The following is a 26,255-nucleotide window of genomic DNA, read 5'->3' as shown; positions in this document are numbered from 1 at the left end:
AGTATTACAGACTCTGCTAGTCCCTGCCATACCCTCCATACCTGTCTGCTTCAGCCACACCAGCTGCACCCAGCAGTAATGGAGAAAATTCTCTAGTACTGCCTGTCCGCCTAGTGGTCCTGTCTGCCTCAGCTGTCCTGGCTGCACCAGTCAGCACCTGAGACTCTGTGTCACGCTAGGTATGGGAAAATACCAAGCAAACAGCGAAAAGCAAGAGAAGGAAGGGAGGAGATAGTGAGCCCTGATCAAATTATCCGCTGGTCCCTGGCTCCCCTGACCACCCTAGATAGGTTGCGCACCTATGCACCAAGCAGAATACCTGGCCCTTGCTGACCCTGAACAGAGCCCTAGGTAAGGAACGGATGGGATGAGGGATTAGTCAATCCGTATAAAGAAGACACAAGAAAAACAAACAGGAGAAAGTAAAGAACAACTTATCTCCAAGATGACTCAGGGAGAGGTACATCAACATACAACAATGTTTCTCAAGCTGACTGCTTGCACTCAAAACCATATTGAAATTTAACTCTAGCACCAGCAAACACCAAGGGGAAATGCAGGTATTTAAAGGCACATGGGGTAGTAATGAGGAGCAACAGCTGAGAGGTGAGGATATCCGCAGTGTCCTAAAAGGAATTGGATTAACCCTAAACAGAGAGTATACATAGGTTTTGATTTACACCACAGAGGGAAAAACAGAATATTAGGGAGCAGTTTGTGTAGCCAAACACAGCGAACTTCTACAGCTGTACACCAGAGGACTGTCTGTCAACCATGACACTCTGCCAGTTCCTGAGCCCGTCCCTGTCCAGGAGGTCAGTTGCCACAGTCCTGGACACCGGGAATGGTACCTGTCTTCTACCTGGTAGGCACTTAGTCAAACTACACCCACTCCAGGGTAAGCCTGGGTCCCCTCTATGGTCCAGTAAGTCCACTCCTGCTCGCCGCCTTATCACAATCGGCGGACGTAACAAATAGTGAACTTAGTGGACCTGAAGGTAGCATTCCACCAGCATACGGAAAGTCGCTGAGCTCACAGGTTAGCTGCTGATGTGATGACAGTGGCGTAGCCAATGTTGGAAACATGGAGCAGTGATGGAGGCTCACTGATGGACCAGTGGAAGACGAGTACAGTGCAGTTTTTGTTTTTTAACAAACTGCAGCTGGGGTAAAACATTGTCTGAAAAAGGACAACCACTTTAATATCAAATTTAATGAAGTAAAGTGGTTATATCACCGCTTCATAGTCTTCTAATAAATAGGAGACTCAAACTGATAAAACTTTTCTAAATTCCTAAGAAAATTAGTAAACTAATTAGGCAAAATGAATAATGGATAATATCTTTTATTAAACACTCTGGCATTTCAGAGTAAACAGTTTGAGAGGCCATTCAGTGCCCTATGGTACCTGAAAAGATTTTAATTACGGCTCCATCAAGAATGTCAATCTTCTTGATGGTTCATGATGAAGGGGTGGGGTGGGGATGGAGTGCGAGGCTCCTGATTCATTAAGAGGCACAATCTATGCTTTAGGCCGAAAACACACTTCCGCATAAAAAAACGTATGTGTCTCACGTTCCGTTTTTCAGGTCCGTGTTCCGTTTTTTTGGGCGTTTCTCTGGTATGTATGGCATCCATGTGATGGCGTATGCTATCCGTGTGTGCGTGTAAAATGGTAAAATGCCCGTGTATGTGTACGTGGAATGTCCGTGTGTAATGTCCATGTGTGAGATGTAAAATGTCGTTGATACATGTCGGCTGACAGCAGACAGAGTTGCGCGATGAGAATGAACTCGGGTGAACTGTACCCGACTTCATTGTCATGCCGCGGCTCTGTCTGGGTGTCGCATACTGATTAGCGGTCACCTGTGAAGGACTCACCGGTGACCGCTAATCCCCTGAGTGACTGAATTGAGCAGCGCGATTAGTGCTGCTGTCACTCAGGTTACCTGCGGCTAGCTGGATCCTCCAACCGAGAACGCAACTCACCTGTGACTTCATCGCTGTCACTCGGGCGACTTGCTGTCACAGGTGGAGGATTCAGTGGTGGCCGCGAGTTACCTGAGTGACAGCTCAGCTGATCGCACTACTCACCTCAGTTGCTGCGTGGAGGTGACAGGAGCGGCGGTGTTCTTCTGTAGCTCCTGTCACCTTCATGTAGCTGAGCTGGAAGCGACGCGGGACCTCCGTGGATTACGCCGGACCTGGAGGGGTTTTTGGGGCATATTAAATTGGTGAACGAGGGTATTTGTTATTGTTTATTATTTCAAATAAAGGATTTTTTCACTGTGTGTGTTTATTAACTTTAACTTGCCGGTTAATCATTGGGGGTGTCTCATAGACGCCTGCAATGATTAATCTTGGACTTATTGACAGCTATGGGCTACCATTAACTCCTTATTACCCCGATTCCCAACGCACCAGGGCAAATCGGGAAGAGCCGGGTAGAATCCCAGAACTGTCGCATCTATTGTATGCGGCAATTCTGGGCGGCTGCTGGCTGATATTGTTAGGCTGGGGGGCTCCCCATAACGTGGGGCTCCCCATCCTGAGAATACCAGCCTTCAGCTGTATGGCTTTATCTTGGCTTGAATAAAAATTGGGGGGGACCGCACGCCATTTTTTTTAATTAATTATTTATTTATTTCACTGCACAGTATAGACCCGCCCACCGGCTGCTGTGATTGGTTGCAGTGAGACAGCTGTCACTCAGCGTGTGGGCGTGTCTCACTGCAACCAATCATAGCCGCCGGTGGGTGGGGGAAGCAGGGAATAGTAGATTGATTAATGAGCGGCCGGCATTTCAAAATGAATTAAAGCCGCGTATTTTCGGCACAGCTGTTCCTCGCCGCGCTGGTGATCGGGAATTGGTAAGTATGAGCCGGGGGAAGAAAAAGACCGAGCGCCAATGTAAGTATGACTGAGAACAGCAGAAAAAAAGGTAAGTATACTGACTTTAATAAAAAAAAAAAAGACATCGCTAATTTAAAAACGCACACGGACGAAACGTGCTGAACACGGACATACTCCGTGTGCGGTCCGTGCAGGCACGGACCCATACACTATAGCGGGTCCGTGCCTGCGTACTGCCGGCCAAAAACGGACATGTCGTCCATGTAGAAAACCGCACACACGTACTTACGACACGGACACACGTTCTGTGTGATTTTACGTGTGTGTGCCATCAACCATAGAGTAACATTGGTCTCCGTGTCTCCGGTACGTGCAAAAACGTATCAAACACGTACCGGAAACACGGATGTGTGTTGCAGGCCTTAGGTAGCTTTGTGGTATAACAAACGCCACTGCTCGTCTTCAAGTTGTCGAGCGGTGGTCGTCACAACCCTGCCTGCTCTACTTTGTCAGAGGTAGGTGAAAATTAAGGTGGAACACCAAAAGTTGCAAAAGTTTCCTTTAAAGTGTTCCTCCAATTTAATTCTCTAGCCAAATGTCATATTGGTCATGGAGAAACATTAGTGCATGTTGGACAGTACAGCTGTGGAGGCTCCAAGAATCTTATATATAGTTCTAATTAGAAAGACTCTCCATTAGGTGTTGTATGGTTTCCTGCATTGCCCAGTGTGCACCAGTGTCTGTTCATGTTCAATGTTAGATTAGGTGAAAGTACTTAATTGGAGGATCACTTGCATTCTAGTAGACGACATATTTGGAATCTAGACCATTAGATATATTCATTGTTAGTTTAGCATTACACCAATTATTGATTAGTGAAATTAGTGCCATAATTTTGGAGCACAGTGTCGGACATTAAAGATACCTCGACCAGCTTTCAACGGGGTCACATAGACAAGACGCAGAAGGTGTCTAAAACATATTAAATATGGAACAAGTTATGAAAGACAATTTTTAGTGCAAATTGCACCAGAATTGTGGAAGATCTGTATGGCTGGCTTGGCTACAGTTACACCTCTGACTACACAATACTTTTTGTGGTGACTCACTTTCTGTACGGACTTTTCTCTGTTGTGAAATTGTCAGTTCTTTCTGTAACATCTCTACTGTAGCATCCTGCTCCTCTCTTTGCTTGGTCAACCTGACCATCTCTGTCTGCAGCCGGAGCCAATACTGCTGAACGGAGACAATTTCCAAATTACACTCTTCTATCTGTTTGGTCAGTGCAGTTATCTGGATCTCCAGGGGTCCCAGCTCTTTACCCTTAAAAGAAAAACATATACATGTAACCTATTTTACATCATATTAAAGTTATCAACAGGATTTATATGTTGCAAAGTCTACTTGGACTAAAGTTGATAATAGATTAAAACAGCTGAAATTCTACTGCATCTCCAATCTTGGATGTTTAGCCCTTATTGATGCTGTGGTGGACAGCGACTGCTCCAAGGGGTTCTCTCTCTATGATACTTACTATGTTAAAAGTGATAAAATAGACGTATGAACCCCAAATTGGTACCAATTAAACCATCAACTCACCCCACAAAACAAAAGTCTTCATACAGCTGGGTTCATAAAAATGGTTCCAAAAAAGTTATGGTTCTCAGAATATGGCTACAATACAATATATTTTTTCCTAACGCTTTGGGGACACAGGAGACCATGGCTGTATGCGGCTGCCACTATGAGGATGACACTATGCAAAAACATTAGCTCCTCCCCAGTACTATACATCTATCAGTTTAAAAGGACTCTGTCAGCAGATTTTTGCCACCTAATCTGAGCGAAGTTTAACGTAGTGGCAGAGATCCTGATTCCACAGTTGTGTTACTTACTGAGCTGTTTAGTGTAGTTTTGATAAAATCACTGCTTAATCAGTAGTAGATTATCATTAGAGGACTACTTGGCCTGCTGCCAGTTAGTCCAGCATATTCATGAGTTCTGTATAACTGTTAGATGTGCACCAGAGAAAAGAAGGGAATTTTGTTTACTTACCGTAAATTCCTTTTCTTCTAGCTCCTATTGGGAGACCCAGACAATTGGGTGTATAGCTTCTGCCTCCGGAGGCCACACAAAGTATTACACTTAAAAAAGTGTAACCCCTCCCCTCTGCCTATACACCCTCCCGTGGATCACGGGCTCCTCAGTTTTGGTGCAAAAGCAGGAAGGAGAAAACTTATAAATTGGTCTAGGGTAAATTCAATCCGAAGGATGTTCGGAGAACTGAAAACCATGAACCAAAAGAACAATTCAACATGAACAACATGTGTACACAAAAGAACCACCAGCCCGAAGGGCACAGGGGCGGGTGCTGGGTCTCCCAATTGGAGCTAGAAGAAAAGGAATTTACGGTAAGTAAACAAAATTCCCTTCTTCTTTGTCGCTCCATTGGGAGACCCAGACAATTGGGACGTCCAAAAGCAGTCCCTGGGTGGGTAAAAGAATACCTCAATAAAAAGAGCCGCAACGGCCCCCTCTTACAGGTGGGCAACCGCCGCCTGAAGGACTCGCCTACCTAGACTGGCGTCTGCCGAAGCATAGGTATGCACTTGATAGTGTTTCGTGAAAGTGTGCAGACTAGACCACGTAGCTGCCTGACACACCTGCTGAGCCGTAGCCCGGTGCCGCAATGCCCAGGACGCACCCACGGCTCTGGTAGAATGGGCTTTCAGCCCTGAAGGAAGCGGAAGCCCAGAAGAACGGTAGGCTTCGAGAATCGGTTCCTTGATCCACCGAGCCAAGGTTGACTTGGAAGCCTGCGAACCCTTACGCTGGCCAGCGACAAGGACAAAGAGCGCATCTGAACAACGCAGGGGCGCCGTGCGAGACACGTAGAGCCGGAGTGCTCTCACTAGATCCAAAGAGTGCAAATCCTTTTCACATTGGTGAATTGGATTAGGGCAAAATGAAGGCAAGGAGATATCTTGATTGAGATGAAAAGGAGATACCACCTTAGGGAGAAAATCCGGGACCGGACGCAGAACCACCTTATCCTGGTGAAACACCAGGAAGGGGGCTTTGCATGACAGCGCTGCAAGCTCAGACACTCTCCGGAGTGATGTAACTGCCACTAGAAAGGCCACCTTCTGCGAAAGACGTGATAAAGAGACATCCCACAGCGGCTCGAAAGGTGGTTTCTGAAGAGCCGTTAGCACCCTGTTAAGATCCCAGGGTTCCAGCGGACGTTTGTAAGGTGGGACTATGTGGCAAACTCCCTGCAGGAACCTGCGGACCTGCGGAAGCCTGGCTAGGCGCTTTTGAAAAAATACGGAGAGCGCCGATACTTGGCCCTTGAGAGAGCCGAGTGACAAACCCTTGTCCATTCCGGATTGAAGGAATGAAAGAAAAGTGGGTAAGGCAAACGGCCATGGAGGAAAACCGTTATCAGAGCACCAGGATAAGAAGATTTGCCAAGACCTGTAATAGATCTTGGCGGACGTTGGCTTCCTGGCCTGTCTCATGGTGGCAATGACATCCTGAGATAACCCTGAAGACGCTAGGAGCCAGGACTCAATGGCCACACAGTCAGGTTGAGGGCCACAGAATTCAGATGGAAAAACGGGCCTTGTGACAACAAGTCTGGGCAGTCTGGAAGCGCCCACGGTTGTCCCACCGTGAGATGCCACAGATCCGGGTACCACGACCGCCTCGGCCAGTCTGGAGCGACGAGAATGGCGCGACGGCAGTCGGATCTGATCTTGCGTAACACTCTGGGCAGCATCGCCAGAGGAGGAAACACATAAGGCAGTCGAAACTGCGACCAATCCTGAACTAACGCATCCGCCGCCAGAGCTCTGTGATCCTGAGACCGAGCCATGAATGCCGGGACTTTGTTGTTGTGCCGTGACGCCATGAGATCGACGTCCGGCGTTCCCCAGCGGAGACAGATCTCTCGAAACACTTCTGGGTGTAGAGACCATTCCCCCGCATCCATGCCCTGACTGAGAAAATCTGCTTCCCAGTTTTCTACGCCCGGGATGTGAACTGCGGAGATGGTGGAGGCTGTGGCTTCCACCCACTGCAGAATCCGCCGGACTTCCTGGAAGGCTTGACGACTGCGAGTGCCGCCTTGGTGGTTGATGTATGCGACGGCAGTGGCGTTGTCCGACTGGATACGGATCTGCCTGCCCTCCAGCCACTGATGGAAAGCCAATAGGGCTAGATACACTGCCCTTATCTCCAGAACATTGATCTGAAGGGAAGACTCTATCGGAGTCCAGGTTCCCTGAGCCCTGTGGTGGAGAAAAACCGCTCCCCACCCTGACAAGCTCGCGTCCGTGGTGACCACAGCCCAGGTTGGGGGTAGGAAGGATTTTCCCTGCGATAGAGAATTGGGAAGGAGCCACCACTGAAAAGACGTCTTGGTTGCAAGGGAAAGAGAGACTTTCCTGTCGAGGGAAGCCGACCTCCTGTCCCATTTGCGGAGAATGTCCCATTGGAGTGGCCGCAGATGGAATTGCGCGAACGGCACTGCCTCCATCGCTGCCACCATCTTCCCCAGGAAGTGCATGAGGCGCCTTAAGGGGTGTGACTGACCCCGAAGAAGAGATTGCACCCCTGCCTGCAGAGAAAGCTGTTTGTTTCATACACAGTCAGCTTGACTACCGCTGACTGTGTATGAAACTCCATCCCGAGGTAAGTCAGTGATTGGGTCGGTGTCAACTTGGATTTCTGGAAGTTGATGATCCACCCGAACTGCTGGAGAGTCGCCAGAGCGACGGTAAGGCTGTGTTGACACGCCACCCGAGAAGGGGCCCTGACTAGGAGATCGTCTAAGTAGGGAATCACCGAGTGGCCCTGAGAGTGTAGGACCGCCACAACGGATGCCATGACTTTGGTGAAAACCCGTGGGGCTGTCGCCAGGCCGAAAGGCAATGCCACGAACTGAAGGTGTTCGTCCCCGATGGCGAAACGCAAGAAGCGTTGATGCTCGGGTGCGATCGGCACGTGGAGATAAGCATCCTTGATGTCGATCGATGCTAGGAAGTCTCCTTGTAACATCGAGGCGATGACCGAGCGGAGAGATTCCATCTGAAACCGTCTGGTTCTCACATGTCTGTTGAGTAGTTTGAGGTCCAGAACGGGACGGAATGATCCGTCCTTTTTTGGCACCACGAACAAGTTGGAGTAAAAGCCGCGACCACGTTCCTGAAGGGGAACGGGGATCACAACTCCTTCTGTCTTCAGAGCGTCCACTGCCTGAAAAAGTGCGTCTGCCTGAGCGGGGGGCAGAGAGGTTCTGAAGAAACGAGCCGCAGGACGAGAGCTGAACTCTATCCTGTGACCGTGAGACAGAATGTCTCTCACCCATCGGTCTTGAACATGTGGCCACCAGGCGTCGCCAAAGCGGGAGAGCCTGCCACCGACCGAGGATGCGGCTAGGGGATGCCGAGAGTCATGAGGAGGCCGCCTTGGAGGCAGTACCTCCTGCGGCCTTTTGGGGGCGTGACTTGGACCGCCACGCATAGGAGTTCCTCTGGCCTTTCTCCGGCCTGCTGGACGAAGAGGATTGGGGCTTGGCGGAGGGACGAAAGGACCGAAACCTCTATTGTATTTTCCGTTGCTGAGGTCTCTTAGGTTTGGATTGGGGTAAGGAGGAGTCCTTTCCCTTGGATTCCTTAATAATCTCATCCAATCGTTCGCCAAACAAGCGGTCGCCAGAAAACAGCAAACCGGTTAAGAACCTCTTGGAGGCCGAGTCTGCCTTCCATTCGCGCAGCCACATGGCCCTGCGGACTGCCACAGAGTTAGCGGATGCCACAGCTGTACGGCTAGCAGAGTCTAGGACTGCGTTCATGGCGTAGGAAGAAAAAGCTGACGCTTGAGAAGTCAAAGACGCAACTGGCGGAGCAGAATTACGTGTGACAGCATTAATCTCAGCCAGACAAGCTGAGATAGCTTGGAGTGCCCACACGGCTGCAAAGGCCGGGGCAAAAGATGCGCCCGTGGCCTCATAGATGGACTTCACCAGAAGCTCTATCTGCCTGTCAGTGGCATCCTTTAGCGATGAGCCATCTGCAACCGATACCACAGATCTAGCCGCCAATCTAGAGACTGGAGGATCCACCTTGGGACACTGAGCCCAACCCTTAACGACCTCGGAGGGGAAGGGGTAACGCGTGTCGGTGAGGCGCTTAGTAAAGCGCTTGTCCGGAACCGCTCTGGGCTTCTGGACAGCATCTCTGAAGTTAGAGTGATCGAAAAACGCACTACGTGTACGTTTGGGGAACCTAAACTGGTGTTTCTCCTGCTGAGACGCCGACTCCTCTACAGTAGGAGGCGGGGGAGAGAGATCCAACACCTGGTTGATGGACGAGATAAGATCATTCACTAAGGCATCCCCTTCAGGTGTATCAAGGTTAAGGGCGACGTCAGGGTCAGAGCCCTGAGCTGCGACGTCCGCCTCGTCCTCCAGAGAGTCCTCAAGCTGGGAACCCGAGCAGCGTGAAGAAGTCGGGGAAGATTCCCAGCGAGCCCGCTTAGCCTGTCTAGGACTGTGGTCCGGGCAGGAGTCCTCCAAGTGAGACCTAGGGCCCAACCTGGGAGCGCAATGCGGCGCGGACCGAGAGGGGCCTGGAGGCGACGATCCAACAGGGGCCGGGGCCTGTGTAAGGACCGTTCTGGACTGCAAAGCTTCTAGCAGCTTGGCAGACCATTTGTCCATAGACTGAGCCATGGATTGTGAAAGTGACTCAGAGAGTTTCTCAGCAAAAGAGGCGAACTCTGTCCCTGCCGCCTGGACAGGGGGAGCAGGGGGGTCTACATGAGCCGAGGGGCCCACTAGTGACCGAGGCTCCGGCTGAGCAAGCGAAACAGGGGTCGAGCATTGCTCACAGTGAGGGTAGGTGGAACCCGTAGGTAACATAGCCCCACAAGAGGTACAGGCCGCAAAAAAACCCTGTGCCTTAACAGCTTTGCTCCTTGTGGACGACATGCTGTTGTCTCCTAGGAGAATGATCACTGAGGGTATATGGGCAAAAAAGGGTATACAGCCCGACCGAACAGAAATATATATATAAATACGTATCTATTCCGGCACCCTAGGGGGACCAGCACCGGGTGACCGGTGTGGCTTACCGACCGCTAAAAAGCGGAGTGTGTGTCCTCCAGATTCCCTGCCTTAGGTCCCCCGGAGCTGCAGAGCTCTTCACTGAGAATCCTCCACCGGCAGAATGCCAAAAAATGGCTGCCGGAGCTCTCAGGGGAGGAGTGGAGCCGTGGGCGGCGCCAGGAAAGTGCGGGAATCTGGGGTCCCCACAGTGATCAGTGAGGGGGGAGGAAACATGCAGGATGGTCCGGCCCTCACATCCGACGTCAGGTCGGCAGTCCCGCCCTTACCCCTGACAGGCAGGCCCGGGGGCGGGATTTTTGCGACTAGGCCGCGATGAAGCCGGGGACTAAATTTGAGACCGCGCCCGACAAGCAGGCACGGTCGGCGCGGAAGTCCGCCGGCCTTCTCAATTCAGCAGCTGCCGCAGCGTCCGGGAAGAAGGTGCGCTCCCTGCACAGTCCCCTATGGGGACACAGAGTACCTTAGAGTTGCAGGGCCCGGTCCCTGAGGTTGAATAGACTCCGGTCCGGCAGATTCCCACAGGGGCTGCGGAGGGAGCACGGTCCCAGTAAATGGATGACCGCTCAGGATCCCACTTCTCCCAGAGCCGCTAAGGGATGGTGAAGGAGACGGCATGAGGCTCCGGCCTTTGTACCCACAATGGGTACCTCAACCTTAACAACACCGCCGACGTAGTGGGGTGAGAAGGGAACATGCCGGGGGCCCCGTGGGGGCCCTCTTTTCTTCCAACCGACATAACTAATATGAGAATCCATGAGTGGATGTGTGCCTCCTTCCACACAAAGCATAAAACTGAGGAGCCCGTGATCCACGGGAGGGTGTATAGGCAGAGGGGAGGGGTTACACTTTTTTAAGTGTAATACTTTGTGTGGCCTCCGGAGGCAGAAGCTATACACCCAATTGTCTGGGTCTCCCAATGGAGCGACAAAGAAAATTGATTTTATCAAAATGACAGCAAACAGCTCAGTAAGTGACACATCGCTGGAATCAGGGTCTCTGTCTCTACATTATGTTGCCCTCAGATGGGGGAGCAAAAACCTGGTAACAGAGTGCCTTTAAGCTTATTGTCAGCACACCTGCAACCTGTTTTCCTCCTGTACGCCAGACTCCCAGTGCCTGCAGTCCATTTCCTGCTTCTGAAAGCCACACAGTCTCTGCAGATCTCCAGGGTCTCAAGCTATTAAACCAGGGCCAGTTCCTTCCTCAGCATTTCTTCTTAGGCCTGAAACACACATTCGTTAAAAACACGCACTTGCCGCGAGACACGTATTTACCCTGCACACGTAGAACCGGTAATTTGCATACTCACGTGGTCCGTGCTGCTGTCCGTGGTGCTGATCTTCGGTCTCCAACCCTGCCGTCTCCCCGCTGCTGCCGGCCGCAGTGAAGTGAATATTAAATGAGCATAATGAGCGGCGGTCGGCAGCAAGTGGCAGCAGCGGCAGAGACAGGAGGGCTGGAGAAGCTGAGTAAATGTTTTGGGTTTTTTTCACTGACACGTGTGTTTTCTCCGGCGCGTGTCACACGGGATTGCATCCACACTACATCCGTGTGGTACGGGTGCGGGCTGTGTGACACCCGTGCTCCCGGAGAAACCGTGGACATGTCAGCGTGTAGAAAAACGCACACACGTACAAACGCACACGGACACACGTTCCGTGTGGTTTTACGTGTGTGTGCCTGCTACAATAGGGTAGCATTGCTGAACGTGTCTCCGTGCCGCCGATACGTACAAAAAATGGCAAACACGTACCGGCGGCACGGATGTGTGTCGGAGGCCTTAAGGAACTTTCTTCTTTTCTATGCCTAACCTCAGGGAATGTAAGGTCTCTCCCATTCTCTGGCTCTTGTCCTTTACTTTGCCCTTTGCTTCTTGTCACAAGATGTTTCTCTCTGGTCAGACCTTGTACCTCTGCCCAAACTGTAGCCTGCTCACTATGCGATTGTGGTGCCTGTGGGCTTCAGGTGCCACAGGGTATTACACCATTTTTAAGGGGTAATATCTATCCTGGGTCAGGAGGGGGTTAACTGCCGGTGGCTTCACAAAACACACACAAACAACAGTAAGGTGCTCTCCCACAGGGGGTTGGACTAGGGCAGACAGGGTAGTTAGCCATCATGACGCATGAGACTTTCCCCAGTCGCTAGGACAACCACCGGAGGCGGGCACCACTTGAGGTAAGAAGTAGGCGCAACCTTCACACTTGGATAACATCACACACAGACAACAGGAGTTTAGTGTTTCTCTCTCTTCGTGGGACCTATGGCTTGGAGCTGGAGGCTCGGCCTGGGTTCCGGATAGCAACCGAGGAAACACTTCACTAGAAAGACTTTCACGGGCACCGGCGGTGACTGCTGACTATCCTGGATCGGCTGGAGCCCATCGTGGCAGAGATCGGTACTCTGGGACAGCGCCTAAACAACCTGTGAGTAAAAGACCTGGAACCGCAGCCCCTACCTCGCCTCTCATTTGCCGGCGCCGTTGCCCAGTGCTGCGGCGCCAACGGGGACTACCATCGCCCCCGTCCAGCATCCATCATCCTCCCCGGAGTAATCCTGGTCCGCCTGTGGGGAGCGACACCTTCCCGGCTGCGACCTTCACCATCAGCCCCAGAGAGTAGCACCCGCAGCGGCGGCCCATCCATGGCCGCGTACCACAGGTGGCGTGACAATCATAAAAGACTTTCCTCACCGTCACTACCACCTCCATTCTCCATCCTGCCTCCCGTCCACCGCCTTCCCTCCTTTTTGTACATCTCAGGGTCACAAAACCCGGCCAGGCCAGCCCGTGATGACGCAGAGGATCCGCACCCTCGGCCCGGCAATGTGTCAGGTGAAAACCCTTTAACCCTGGGGTGTTACACCATCCCCACAGGAGCGCCCATCTGTTCACAGTGACATTGTGCCACCTCCCTCATCAGTCGCTGATCTAACCAAGATATCTGTGACGCCCTTACCAGCGTCCTCACACTGTCATGCCCCCTCTCCCAGCAGGGAAGCCAACACACTCATCTTTCCCGTCACTCAGCAGTGGCTGATCCATCCCCGTTCCCTGCCACCTCCTCCCGAGGCCTGCACGTGCCGCATAGGCCTCCTGGGAAGTACTTGTAGTGTGCAGACGCAACTTTTCTTAAAGGGCTAGTATGCCCTAACTCAGAAGTGCCTCTCAACCTATGGCAGAGGGGCGTCTGAAATTTAAAGCACCCTCACTTTAAGAGAGGTGCCTGGGCAAAGTGGTCTATATGTCGCTAGTTGTCAGGTCCCTAAGTGCTGCAGCTGCTGTTTAGTTAACAAACGGCACCCTTTAAATACAATGTATCAGGCAATGAACTTGAAACATAACAAACAACAACATGAATCAAAAGCATACAGCCTCAAAAAGAGAATTTTGTTTACTTACCGTAAATTCTTTTTCTTATAGTTCCGTATTGGGAGACCCAGACCATGGGTGTTTAGCTTCTGCCTCCGGAGGACACACAAAGTACTACACTTAAAAGTGTAGCTCCTCCCTCTGAGCTTATACACCCCCTGGCGAACCAGATCTAGCCAGTTTAGTGCAAAAGCTGAAGGAGAATAGCCACCCACAAGTAAAAACAGAGCAAAAACCGGAACAACCGGAGACTCTGTCATCAACAACAGCCGGTGACAACACGCAAAACAAGAAATTGCCAACAGGCAACAGGGAGGGAGCTGGGTCTCCCAATACGGAACTATAAGAAAAAGAATTTACGGTAAGTAAACAAAATTCTCTTTTTCTTTATCGTTCCTATGGGAGACCCAGACCATGGGACGTCTCAAAGCAGTCCATGGGTGGGAAATAAACAGAAAAACTAAGACGTAGGCAGAACCTAACTTCACAAATGGGAGACAGCCGCCTGAAGGATGCGTCTGCCCAAGCTCGCATCTGCCTTGATCCCCGGCGGGGGAGGCACCTGAGAACACTGGTAGGCGTCCGAAATGGTCGACCTAATCCAACGGGCTAAGGTCGGCTTAGAAGCAGAGAGGCCCTTGCGCCGACCTGTGGTTAACACAAAAAGAGAAGTGCACCGCCTAAGAGCAGCGGTGCGAGACAGATAGATCCGGAGAGCACGCACCAGATCTAGGGTATGCAGCGCTTTTTCAAAGCGATGAACAGGAGCCGGACAAAAGGAAGGTAGGGTAATGTCCTGGTTAAGGTGGAAAGGAGAGACCACCTTAGGAAGAAAGTCCGGAGTCGGACGAAGAACCACCTTGTCTTGATGAAAAACCAAAAAAGGTGACTCCGAAGAGAGCGCAGCCAAATCAGAGACTCTCCTGAGGGAAGTTATGGCCACTAGAAAGACCACTTTCTGTGAAAGCCGAAACAAAGAAACCTCCCTAAGAGGCTCAAAGGGGGGTTTCTGCAAAACCGTGGGAACCAAATTGAGGTCCCAGGGATCCAAGGGCCGCCGGTAAGGTGGAATGATGTGAGACGCGCCCTGCATGAAAGTGCGGACCTGAGCCAGCCGGGCGAGACGCCGCTGGAACAGCACTGACAGAGCTGAAACTTGTCCCTTGAGAGAGTTGAGGGACAGTCCCAGCTGCAGACCGGACTGTAGAAAGGACAGAAGGGTCGGCAAGGAAAATGGCCAAGGAGGATGGCCGGAAGAGCGACACCAGGACAGGAAAATTTTCCAAGTCCTGTGATAGATCTTGGCGGAGGAAGACTTACGGGCCCGAGTCATAGTGGAGATGACTTCAGGAGGGATACCAGAAGCCGTCAAGATCCAGGACTCAAGAGCCACGCCGTCAATTTGAGAGCCGTAGAATTCAGGCGGAAAAACGGACCTTGTGAGAGAAGGTCTGGACGGTCTGGAAGATGCCACGGCACCTCTAAGGACAGAAGGAGCAGGTCTGGGTACCAAGCTCGCCTGGGCCAGTCCGGAGCAATGAGAATGACTCGACGACCCTCCATTCTGATCTTGCGCAGGACTCTGGGCAAGAGAGCTAGAGGGGGAAACACGTAGGACAGACGAAACTGGGACCAGTTTTGGACCAGAGCGTCCGCGGCGAAAGCCTGAGGATCGTGGGAGCGAGCCACGTAAACGGGAACTTTGTTGTTGTGACGGGATGCCATTAGGTCCACGTCCGGAGTGCCCCATTTGCGGCAGATCGACTGAAAAACTGCCGGGTGCAGGGACCACTCGTCACTGTCCACGGTTTGACGGCTGAGATAATCTGCCTCCCAGTTTTCCACGCCTGGGATGTGGACTGCGGATATGGTGGACTTGGAGTCCTCCACCCATTGAAGGATGCGTTGTACCTCCAACATTGCCAGGCGGCTGCGTGTCCCGCCTTGGTGATTGATGTAGGCAACCGCTGTCGCGTTGTCTGACTGGACTCGGATGTGCCTGCCCGCCAGCAGATGGTGAAAAGCTAGGAGAGCCAGAAGCACGGCTCTGGTTTCCAGCACATTGATTGAAAGGGCTGATTCGGACGGAGTCCAAGTGCCCTGCGCTCGGTGGTGGAGACATACCGCTCCCCAGCCGGATAGACTGGCATCCGTCGTGAGGATCACCCAGGACGGGGCCAGAAAGGAGCGTCCCTGGGACAGAGAGAGAGGGGCCGAAGCCACCACTGAAGAGAGCTCCTGGTCTGTGGCGACAGAGCCACTAACCTGTGCACGGAGGAAGGCCGCTTGTCCCAGCAGCGGAGAATGTCCAGCTGCAGGGGACGCAGATGGAACTGGGCCAAGGGAACAGCCTCCATTGACGCCACCATCTGACCCAGCACCTGCATCAGGCGCCTGAGGGAATAACGGCGGGGCCTCAGCAGAGAGCGCACCGCCAGTTGGAGGGACTGCTGTTTGACTAAGGGCAACTTCACAAGAGCCGGCAGAGTCTCGAACTGCATCCCTAAGTACGTGAGCCTCTGGGTCGGAGTCAGAGTGGATTTTGGCAGATTGACAAGTCACCCCAATTGGGCTAGAGTGGCGAGAGTGAGCGAGACACTCCGCTGACAGTCCACGCTGGATGAAGCCTTTACCGGAAGGTCGTCCAGGTAAGGGATCACTGCCAACCCCTGTAGGTGCAGGACCGCAATCACTGCTGCCATGACCTTGGTGAATACCCAAGGGGCTGTGGCCAACCCAAAGGGGAGAGCCACGAATTGGAAATGTTCCTCTCCGATTGCAAAACGTAGCCAACGCTGGTGTGAAACTGCAATTGGCACATGCAGATAGGCATCTCTGATGTCGATGGATGCCAGAAAATCCCCTTGGGTCATTGAGGCAATGACTGATCGCAGAGACTCCATGCGAAAATGCCGCACCTGAACATGCTTGTTGAGAAGCTTGAGATCCAGGATGGGCCGGAAGGAACCGTCCTTTTTGGGGACTAGGAAGAGATTTGAGTAGAAACCTCTGAACCGTTCCCGGGCGGGAACCGGTACAATTACTCCGTTGGCCTGCAAGGATGCCACGGCCTGTGAGAAGGCGGCGGCCTTGGAGCAGGGGGGAGTTGAGAGAAAAAAATCTGTTTGGCGGACTGGAAGAAAATTCTATCCTGTAGCCGTGGGAGATGATATCCCTTACCCACTGATCGGAGACGTGTTGAAACCACGCGTCGCCAAAGTGGGAGAGCCTGCCACCGACTAAGGACGTTGCTGGCGCGGACAGATAGTCACGAGGAGGCTGCCTTGGTGGCAGCACCTCCTGCGGTCTTTTGTGGACGCGCTTTTGGCGCCAGTTGGATTTCTGGTCCTTGGCTGAGTTAGTGGACGAGGCCGAGGGCTTAGAGGAGGACCAGTTGGAGGAACGAAAGGAACGAAACCTCGACTGATTCCTGCCCTGGACAGGTTTCCTGGTTTTGGTTTGTGGCATGGAAGTACTCTTCCCGCCAGTAGCTTCCTTGATAATTTCATCCAGCTGTTCACCGAACAGCCGGGACCCAGCAAAAGGGAGTCCAGCAAGGTACTTCTTTGAAGAAGCATCTGCCTTCCACTCTCGAAGCGACAAGATCCTGCGGATAGCGAGGGAATTAGCCGAAGCCACCGCAGTGCGGTGAGAAGCTTCCAGCATGGCAGACATGGCATAGGACGAAAAAAGCCGAAGCTTGGGAAGTTAAGGAAACTATTTCGGGCATAGATTCCCTGGCGAGGGAATGCATCCCCTCTAGAGAAGCAGAGATGGCTTTGAGAGCCCACACTGCTGCAAAAGTCGGGGAGAACGAAGCCCCCGCCGCTTCATATACGGATTTGGCCAGAAGATCAATCTGGCAGTCAGTGGAATCCTTCAGAGAGGTGCCATCAGCCACCGATACAACGGTCCGGGCTGAGAGTCTAGACACCGGGGGTCTACCTTTGGGGAATGAGCCCACTCCTTGACCACCTCAGGTGGAAAGGGAAAGCGGTCATCAGAACCACGCTTTGGGAAGCGTTTGTCAGGACAGGCCCTGGGCTTGGTCACAGCGGCCTGAAAACTGGAGTGGTTAAATAACACACTCTTTGCTCTCTTAGGCGAGGTAAACTGGTGCTTTTCTGCCAGAGAGGGTTGCTCCTCTGATACTGGCGGATTGAGATCCAGTACAGAATTAATGTACGCAATCAAATCACTAACATCTGAGTCACTTTCGGACAGATCAATGGGGCACATGGAGTTAACCTCCGAGCCCCCCGTAAAGGCATCCTCCTCGTCCTGCGAGTCAGCTCCTGAATCAGAGCCGCGGGACGAGGAAGGAGAGGGAACCCTGCGTCTCTTCTTAGAAGGACGGGGTCTGGGACCAGATGATGAATCCTCTGTGAGCTCCGGTCCTGAGAGACCCCTAGCAGCAGAGGCACCCTGTGAAAGGGGCTGATGCATGTTCAGCAAAGTCCTGGACAGAAGTCCCATGGAGTCAGCAAAAGACTGGGAGAAAAGACCTAGAAAAGGATTCTACCCAGGCCGGGGGTTCAGCCACAGGAGCAGGCGCAGCCAGAGAGACCACTGGGGGTGAGACTCCAGGCTGAGGCACCGCCAGGTTAGAGCAGGCATCACAATGTGGGAATATGCTCGGTTCAGGCAGCAGGAGCTTACATGCAGTGCATACTGAATACAGCTTTGGAGCCTTGCTCCTCGTGTGAGACATGCTGCTGGAGTGGGGGCTCTGCCAGAGAATGAACCCCAGAGAGTATAATCAGAGGTCCACAACCGGAGACCGGTTGTGGCTTACCAGACCGCTGGAGCGGTGTTGTGTGCCCTCCAGATCCTGAAGCCCGGACCCCCAAGCACAGCAGCTCAGCAGAGATGCTGCAGACCAGCGCTTGCAGAGAGAACGCTGAGAAAATGGCCGCCGGAGCAAAGAGAGGGGGCGGGACTTGCTCTGAGGAGTGGGAACTGGAGGGCTATAGAGACCTGCCGTGGAGGAGGGACGCCCCAGCAGTGGGAAGTATCCAGAACGGCCGCCGGGCGGAGCCGAGCCTGTCCCTCTGCATGAGTGACATGCGAGGGCAGTGAAACCGAAACTAGGCCTCCGGCGAAGTAGGGGCCTAAATTTGAGCGGCGCGGTCGGCGCGCAGGCACCATCGGCGCGGTTCTCAGGCGACAGCCAGAGAACCCGCTGGAAATGTCATAAAACACACTCAGCACACTCTCCCACAACAATAAAGTGCAGGGACCCCCATATATAAACGTCTCAGGTACTTTGCTTGCTGAGACGCAGGGTTCCAAGTCCCTGGGGATGAGTGCTCCGGTCCGGCAGGGTCCTGAAGGGCTGCGGATGGAGACCGGTCTCCTGCCAAGCATGGAGACCGTGCTGGCTCCCACTTCAAGCCAGAGCCCAGGAGGGATGGTGAAGGAGCGCGGCATGTAATGCTCCAGCCTTGGAAATCAACCTTAACAACACCGCCGACACAGTGGGGTGAGAAGGGACATGCCGGGAGTCCAGACTTGGACCCGCTTTTCTTCAAACTCTTTCCAAAAATCAAAAAATCAGATGAGAATGCATGTGTGGATGTATGCCTCCTGACACAAAGCGATAAACTGGCTAGATCTGGTTCTCCAGGGGGTGTATAAGCTCAGAGGGAGGAGCTACACTTTTAAGTGTAGTACTTTGTGTGTCCTCCGGAGGCAGAAGCTAAACACCCATGGTCTGGGTCTCCCATAGGAACGATAAAGAAATATAAATTTTTTTTAATAGAATTTAAAACCGTAAATAATAAAGGTTGTGGTAGTATAGGTACAAGGACCAGACAAAACAATAGACACTGCAAAAGGTAGATCTGTCTCGGGTAGTAGGACTGGACAGATCTAACTTTTGCAGTACGTTAACCATTTAACAACCTTCATATACCTGTATCCTCCTTATCTCTTAGGCCAGAATCACACTTGCTAGTGCCTCGCGTGTAACTCGCGCGAGTTTCTCATAGTAGAACCCGGCTTGGCCGCACACTATGCATACAGGAGCATCTGAGCTGCATAGAGATACATGCAACCGACCCACTCCTGTCAGGGGAGTGTGCGGCCAAGCCGGGTTCTGCCATGAGAGACTCGCGCGAGTTACACGCGAGGCACTAGCAAGTGTGATTCTTTTCCCATGCACACTGTGTATCTGATTAATGAGTCTAGCTCTGGCTAGCTACACCTTTTAATGATTACTGAGCTGCTATTACTTGTTTGCCTATGCACTTTTCTTTCGAGCCGATGGAATAGTTACTTTTAGTTAATTAATTAATTATATATTGAATTCTGCCTAATTTAAAGGGGTTTATTGTTTACTAGCCCTAGCTAGTTATATTTAACTATGCACTTCACTGCTGGGCTGGTGTAATAGTTACACTTAGTATTTTAAATATAGTCTAGAATAAGGAAGAATTTCCACACTAGAGTATATCCATACAACCTTTTATTTTTTAATTCTTATTTTTTGGCACATGGATACTTCCATTTTTGGTATATGATTAATATATACTTCCTTAACTGTATGTAAACATTAGGTTATAATTATATGACTATGAAAGAAATATAATTTTATTAATCCTTGGTGTATGATACTTCCAATTTATTTTTGATATGTACCAGATACACTTGGCACTCTTAGAAAGAGATACTTTATCTTTTTGAATAATTATTTTGGTACAATGTAAATTATTGTTCTTGTCTATTGTTCTTTCCGGTCCTTGTACCTGTACTACCACAACCTTTATTATTTACGGTTTTAAATTGTATTAATAAAAATTGATATTTTAGGCCGTATACTTTTGATTCGTGTTATTGTTTGAGCTGCTGTTTAGTGCTGTGTTCCATATTACTAATACCTGTCTGTGTTCCAGTACCTGACGTATTCATTGCTGCTGCATCTATCCACTCTGGCCGAACCTGATATACCAGTCGCTGCGGCATTGTATCCAGTCGGCCAAGTCTGCTATACCGGTCGCTGCTGCATTATACCCTATCGGCCAAGTGTTCTATATCAGTTGCTGCGGCATTGTACCCTGTCAGCCAAGCCTGCTGTACCGGCCGCTGCTGCATTGTACCCTATTGGCATCATACCATATCAGCCTAGCCTGCCTCATCGATGACTGGCAGTGTCTTTAACCCTGGGGTCAGCTGTCACAGTCCCACTCTCCCTGTGTGGCACCTTGTTTCTGCCTGCAGCGCAACACCCTCACCATCAGAGGCTCTGATGAAAACCTGGTGAGAACCATAGTCAAGCCTCTAAATTATTCTGTGTGCTGCGGCCCATTGGGTCTACTCCCCGCTCACACCCACGAGCATTACGGTATCCCAGGCCTTAGTTTCAGTCATAGAACAACTACCTAATCCAGCAACTGCCACGGGGGTCCCGTTTGCTTCCCAGGGCGAGTCAGACTCCCCAGTTCCTCAACTCTGACATGGCAGACCAGGCACGAGATCCAGGAAGCAAGCTCACACTAGTTCATCTTCTAGAGCCCCTACTCCTTCAGTATCCTCCAGAATAGCATCCTTTTCTTGTATCCTTCCTGCGACACTATGGCGGTTTATGAGTCGGACCCCTGTTCCAAATCAGTTTCTGATCTGGACTCCGAACAGATTTCTAAGCTACGGAATAATGGGGGATAGTCTGATTATAGCCGTTAATCATACTCTCAATATAATGGATAAGGAACTGGCTCAATCCGAGGAATCTGTTTCCTTCAAGAAGATAAAGTGATGTCCTTCGGTTTTTGTCAACTACAAATAATTTAACTGAATTTTCGCCAGTGAATGAGAGCATCCAAAAATTTTTTTCCAAAGACAAACTCATGGAGGTTTTATACCCATTTGAGTCTGATCTTCTTCAAAGATAGGCAGAGTCTACCTCAGTGGATTCCCCGTCTCCCGGCTTTCCACCAACACTATCCAAAACACCCACCATAGGCGCTCATTTTTTTCATTACTTTATCCAATTCTCAACCGAAAAGAACAATCGCCAAGAAGATACGTCTTCCATCTACCGAGAAAAAAGAAGATTCTCCTTCAAGCCTGTTCCCTCCTGGAGTCCTCATGGGCACAAGAACAAGCCGTCCAGATCCAGATAAATCAGATTCTCTTCTTTCTTTTCAATGTTTTATTTAGGGGTGTCCCCACCTGAGAATCCTCTCAAGGAGGGTGGTTGACAACTCCCGGTGTCATTATTTTTGTATCCTCTCAAGAGCGGTTCTCAGGTTTCTATTTAACCTGTCTGTGGTCCCAAAGAAGGATGGATCTGTCCGTCCCATTGTGGACGTCCAGTTATTGAACAGATGCGTCTGCCTCTGTTACTTCAGGATGGAGCCACTGCTCTCAGTGATCGCCTCCATGGAGCCCGAGGAGTTTATATATTCTGTGGACATCCAAGATGTGCACATACTCATCTTTCCATCCAACCAGAGATTCCTCCGTTTCGCAGTTCAGAATTCCCATTTTCAGTTCACAGCGCTGCTGTTTGCCTATCCAGAACAACCAGGGTCTTCACAAAAGTAATGCCATCCTTTACCTGGATGACATCCCCCTCAGCAAGTCACAGGAGCTTGCAGATCACCCTGGACACTCTTTCTCTTCGGCTGCTTTCACACATCCGGTTTGAGCCGTGCGGCTCAATCCGGCGGTGAAGCCTATGCAACGGATGCGGTGAAAACACCGCATCCTTTGCATAAGTTTTTTACATGCGGCCAGTCCGTTTTTTGCCGCTTGCGGCATGCTACTGAGCATGCGCAGTGGCAAAAACCGCATGCGGCGGCCGGATGCGTTTTTTGCCGCATCGTGCCGCATCCATAGGGATGCATTGGAAAAAGCGCCGTATTGGCCGGATGCGGCGCGATGCGTTTTTTTTTTTGCCGGAGCAAAAAACGTGCCAGGGAACGTTCCATCCGGCCGCTGCATCGGCTAAATGTGCCGCATGCGGCAAAAAACGGACGGAACGCGAGCCCATGCGGCACAATGCGGCACTAATTAAAGTCTATGCAGGAAAAACGCAGCCGGCAGCAAAAAAAAAAAACGGTTCCGTTTTTCCTGCAAAGTGCCGGATTGTGCCGCATTGCAGAAACCGGAGGTTTGAAAGCAGCCTTCTCGGCTGTATTATCAAGAAAATGAAGTTGTCTCTGATCCCGTGCCAACACATTGTTTTCTTGGGAATGCTGTATGACACTGTATGTGCAAGAGTCTTCCTTCTCAAAGACAAGCACTCTGCCCTTCTAAGAGGATTTTTTTCTTTCAGACGTCCCTCTCCATGTTCTCTTCCGATTCTGCATGAGCATTCTGGGCAAGATTGTAGCCACAATGGAAGAAGTCCCATTTGCTTGGTTCCACACTCGCCCCCTTCAGCTTTTTTTCATATCAAGATGGGACAAGTCCACTCATCCCATGGACAGGCCAGCAGTACTTTCTTCCCACATAAAAAAGTCACTTAAATGATAGAGACTTTCTCCCCTTGTTTTTCACGGAAAATCGTTTTTACCGATTCTCTGGAAGATCATAACGACGGATGCCATCCTCCTAGGCTGGGGAGCAGTCTTCCAAAACCCTATGGTACAGGGATGATGGAATGCCCAGGAAACATCTCTTCCCATCAACATTCCGGAACTCAGAGTAATCCTCATGGATCTCCATCACTGGCAGGATCTTCTCATCGGCTGTTCGATCTGCTTCCGATCCAACAACACCACGGCTGTGGCATACATCAACCATCAAGGAGGAACTTGAAGCCAAGCAGTGATGTTAACAGTTTCTCAGATCCTTTCATGGGCAGAATGAATTGTACCAGCAATCTCAGCAGTACACATTCCCGGAGTAGATAACTGAGCCGTTGACTTTCTCAGCCGAGAAGGCCTTGCCAAGGGCAAATGGTCCCTTAACACTACAGTCTTTCACCAGATCTGCCTCAGATGGGGAATTCCTGATGTTGATCTGATGGCATCCAGATTGAACCACAAAGTTTCTTAAGGGCGCCTTACACGCTACAATAAATCTTACGATGTGTCGGCGGGGTCACGTCGTAAGTGACGCACAGCCGGCATCGTAAGTATGACTGTAGCGTGTAAAACCTCCGTGCAATTGCGAGTGAACGAAAATCCGTTCATCGCATGCACGTCGTTCATTCCTCAAAGATTGAACGTGCGGTTGTGCAATGTTCCCGAGGCAGCACACATCGCAGTGTGTGACACCCCGGGAACATTGAACGACAGCTTACCTGCGTCCACGGCTCCCGCCGACAATGCGGAAGGAAGAAGGTGGGCGGGTTGTTTACGTCCCGCTTATCTCTGCTCCTCCGCTTCTATTGGCCGGCTGCCGCATGACGTCGCTGTGACGTCGAACGTCCCTCCCACTCCAGGAAGTGGACGTTCACCGCCCACATCGAGGTCGTATGGACGGGTAAGTACGTGTGACGGGGATTAATCGTTTGTGCGGCACATTCAACAAATTGAACGTGTCACACATACAATGGGGGCGGTTACGATCGCATAAGATATCGTATGCGAAATCGTAACATGTAAAGCAGGCTTTAGGTCGTGTCCAGATCTTGCAATCCCCTAGATTGTCTCCAATGCTCTGGCAATTTCCTGGTTTCAGTTCTCCCTTCCACATCTGTTTCTTCCTCTATGGCTGATCCCCTGGCTGGTCAAGAAGAACAAGTTGGAAGGAGTACCCGTCATACTGGTGGCCCAAGATTGGCCTAGAAGACCTTGGTACATAGAACAAGTTCACCTCTTTGCAGACGTCCTGTGGAGACTCCCAGACCTTTCAGATCTCCTTTCACAGGGTCCCCTCTTCCAGCAGAATTCTCAGTTGCTCAATTTAACAGCATGGCTGTTGAAACCAGAGTTTTGAGATCCTCTGGTCTCCTAATCTGGTCATCCAAACCATGATCAAGGCGAGGAAGCCTTCTTCCTTTTGCATATACCATCACACATGGAAGGTCTTCTTCTGCTGGTGCAAAATCAAGCAGACCGTTGCCATGGTCTTTTCCTTAGCTTCCCTGCTGTCCTTCCTGCAGTTGGGTCTTGATTCTGTCTTATCCCATAACTCTCTCAAGGGTGAGGTCTTGGTGCTTTCCCGTCTCTTCCAAAGAAACCCTGCGTTTCATCCCCAGGTCAGAACCTCTCTTCAAGGGGTTGCACAGTCTGCGCCATCTTACTGACTTCCGGTAGAGCCTTGGTACTTCAACCTCAGTCTGGACGTCCTTCAGAGGTCCCCTTTTGAACAACTACGAGAATTTTTTTGTCCTTCCTCTCCTGCAAGGTTGTCTTCTTGGTAGCCATCACCTCAATCAGTTATCGAACTCACGGTCCTCTCCTGCTGCTCCCCGTATCTGGTGTTCCATCAGGACAAGCTGGTGCTCCCTTCATTCTACCTGGCTCCTTCTCACGCTTCTCACCTTCTCACTCCATAAGCTGGACCTTGTGACAGCACTCCCCCTCTACATCGCCAGGATGACATTTTTCAGATGAACAGACTTTCTTTGTGATTCTGGATGGTCATCGCTGAAGACTTGCCTCCAGATCCACCATTACTCACGGGATTCAGTCTACCATCTTGGAAGCTTAATGGATAAAGGACAGAGAGCACCCACTTAAGGTAATGGCTCACTCAACTTGTGCAGTTGGGGCCTCCTGTGTGGTCCCTGTCTCACAGTTATGCAAGTCTACAATTTGGTCTTCCATTTATGCTTTCACAAAATTCTATAGGGTTCACACCTACGCCTCGTCGGATGTGAGCCTCGGCAGATGGGTCCTGCAGGCTGCAGTGGTTAAAGTTCAAATGTGATGGTACTATCCTCTTCCCTTGGGACTGCTTTAGGATGTCCCATGGTCTCCTGTGTCCCCCAATGAAGCGATAGAGAAAAGATTTTCATTACTCAACATATTATCTCTTTCTTAGAGCCTTCATTGGAGGACACAGCACTCATCCTTGTATTCAGTTAGGAGTTGTGCTATTTAACTATTATATTTCAATATCTTATTACCTTAACGTTGCTTCTTTTACTGCTTTATAACTAACTGGTTATCTCTGTGCTAGTTGGTGGGAGTATACTTCCGGTGGAGGAGCTAACTTTTTTTTGCATAGTGTCAGCCTACTAGTGGGAGCATCATACTTCCATGGTCTCCTAGTGTGAGCGTACACTAAAGGCCCTGTGAAACACAGAGATAAATCTGCGGCAGATCTGTGGTTGCAGTGAAATTGTGGACAATCAGTGCCAGGTTTGTGGCTGTGTACAAATGAAACAATATGTCCATGATTTCACTGCAACCACAGATCTGCCAAAGATTTATCTCTGTGTGTGACAGGGCCTTAAGATGCATAATGTCTGAAGAAATAGTTTACTTAGGAAAAAATACTTTTCCACCGTATTGTAAAATGACTTACCCCAATTTCTGCAAGTGTTGTTTCAATTTGCTTGCTGTATAAATTAATGCTGGCTTGCTTCCTCTCGATTGCCATGGTGCGCTTTGCAATTTCACTTTGGCTGCGAGAGATCAATTCATTGGTGGTATCAATTTTCTTCTCCAGCTCCGTCAGTGTCCTCTGTAGAGCCCGGATACGCGATGTGCTGTGATTAAGCTCCAGTTGTACTTGAGCAGTCTCGTTCTCTATCTTAGTATAATCGATCTCCTGTATAAGTCACATGTAAGCAGTGAAATATATTATAAATTGATGGGTGGAATAGTTAGCAATTGGCAAAGGGAAAATTAATTAGTAAAATAGTGATTAAATAAAAAATTCTGCTTTGAAATAAAATGATTGTAACTCAAACTGCTATGTGGGCATTAGCGAATAAAGCGACAATGCAGTACAAGATGGGAAAACTTCTTTGGGCATTGTTATATTGTCACACGTTGAGAA

General features: G+C 50.6%; 1 protein-coding gene across 4 annotated transcripts in view; it reads right to left on the bottom strand.

Moving 5' to 3' along the window:
• CCDC40 (coiled-coil domain 40 molecular ruler complex subunit) overlaps window positions 1–26,255 on the bottom strand; it is a 141,590-nt gene that overhangs the window by 28,130 nt on the left and 87,205 nt on the right. For all 4 annotated transcript variants that reach the window (XM_075349686.1, XM_075349685.1, XM_075349687.1 and 1 more), the window contains 2 exons: window positions 25,779–26,024; window positions 3,963–4,176 (listed from right to left, as the gene is read on the bottom strand). In XM_075349686.1, coding sequence (XP_075205801.1) covers window positions 3,963–4,176; window positions 25,779–26,024 — 460 coding nt within the window. The remainder of the gene's footprint in view (window positions 1–3,962; window positions 4,177–25,778; window positions 26,025–26,255) is intronic.

This window comes from Anomaloglossus baeobatrachus, chromosome 5 (genome assembly GCF_048569485.1).
Source record: "Anomaloglossus baeobatrachus isolate aAnoBae1 chromosome 5, aAnoBae1.hap1, whole genome shotgun sequence".
NCBI classification, from domain to species: domain Eukaryota; kingdom Metazoa; phylum Chordata; class Amphibia; order Anura; family Aromobatidae; genus Anomaloglossus; species Anomaloglossus baeobatrachus.
This window is presented reverse-complemented; position numbering and strand designations above follow the sequence as displayed.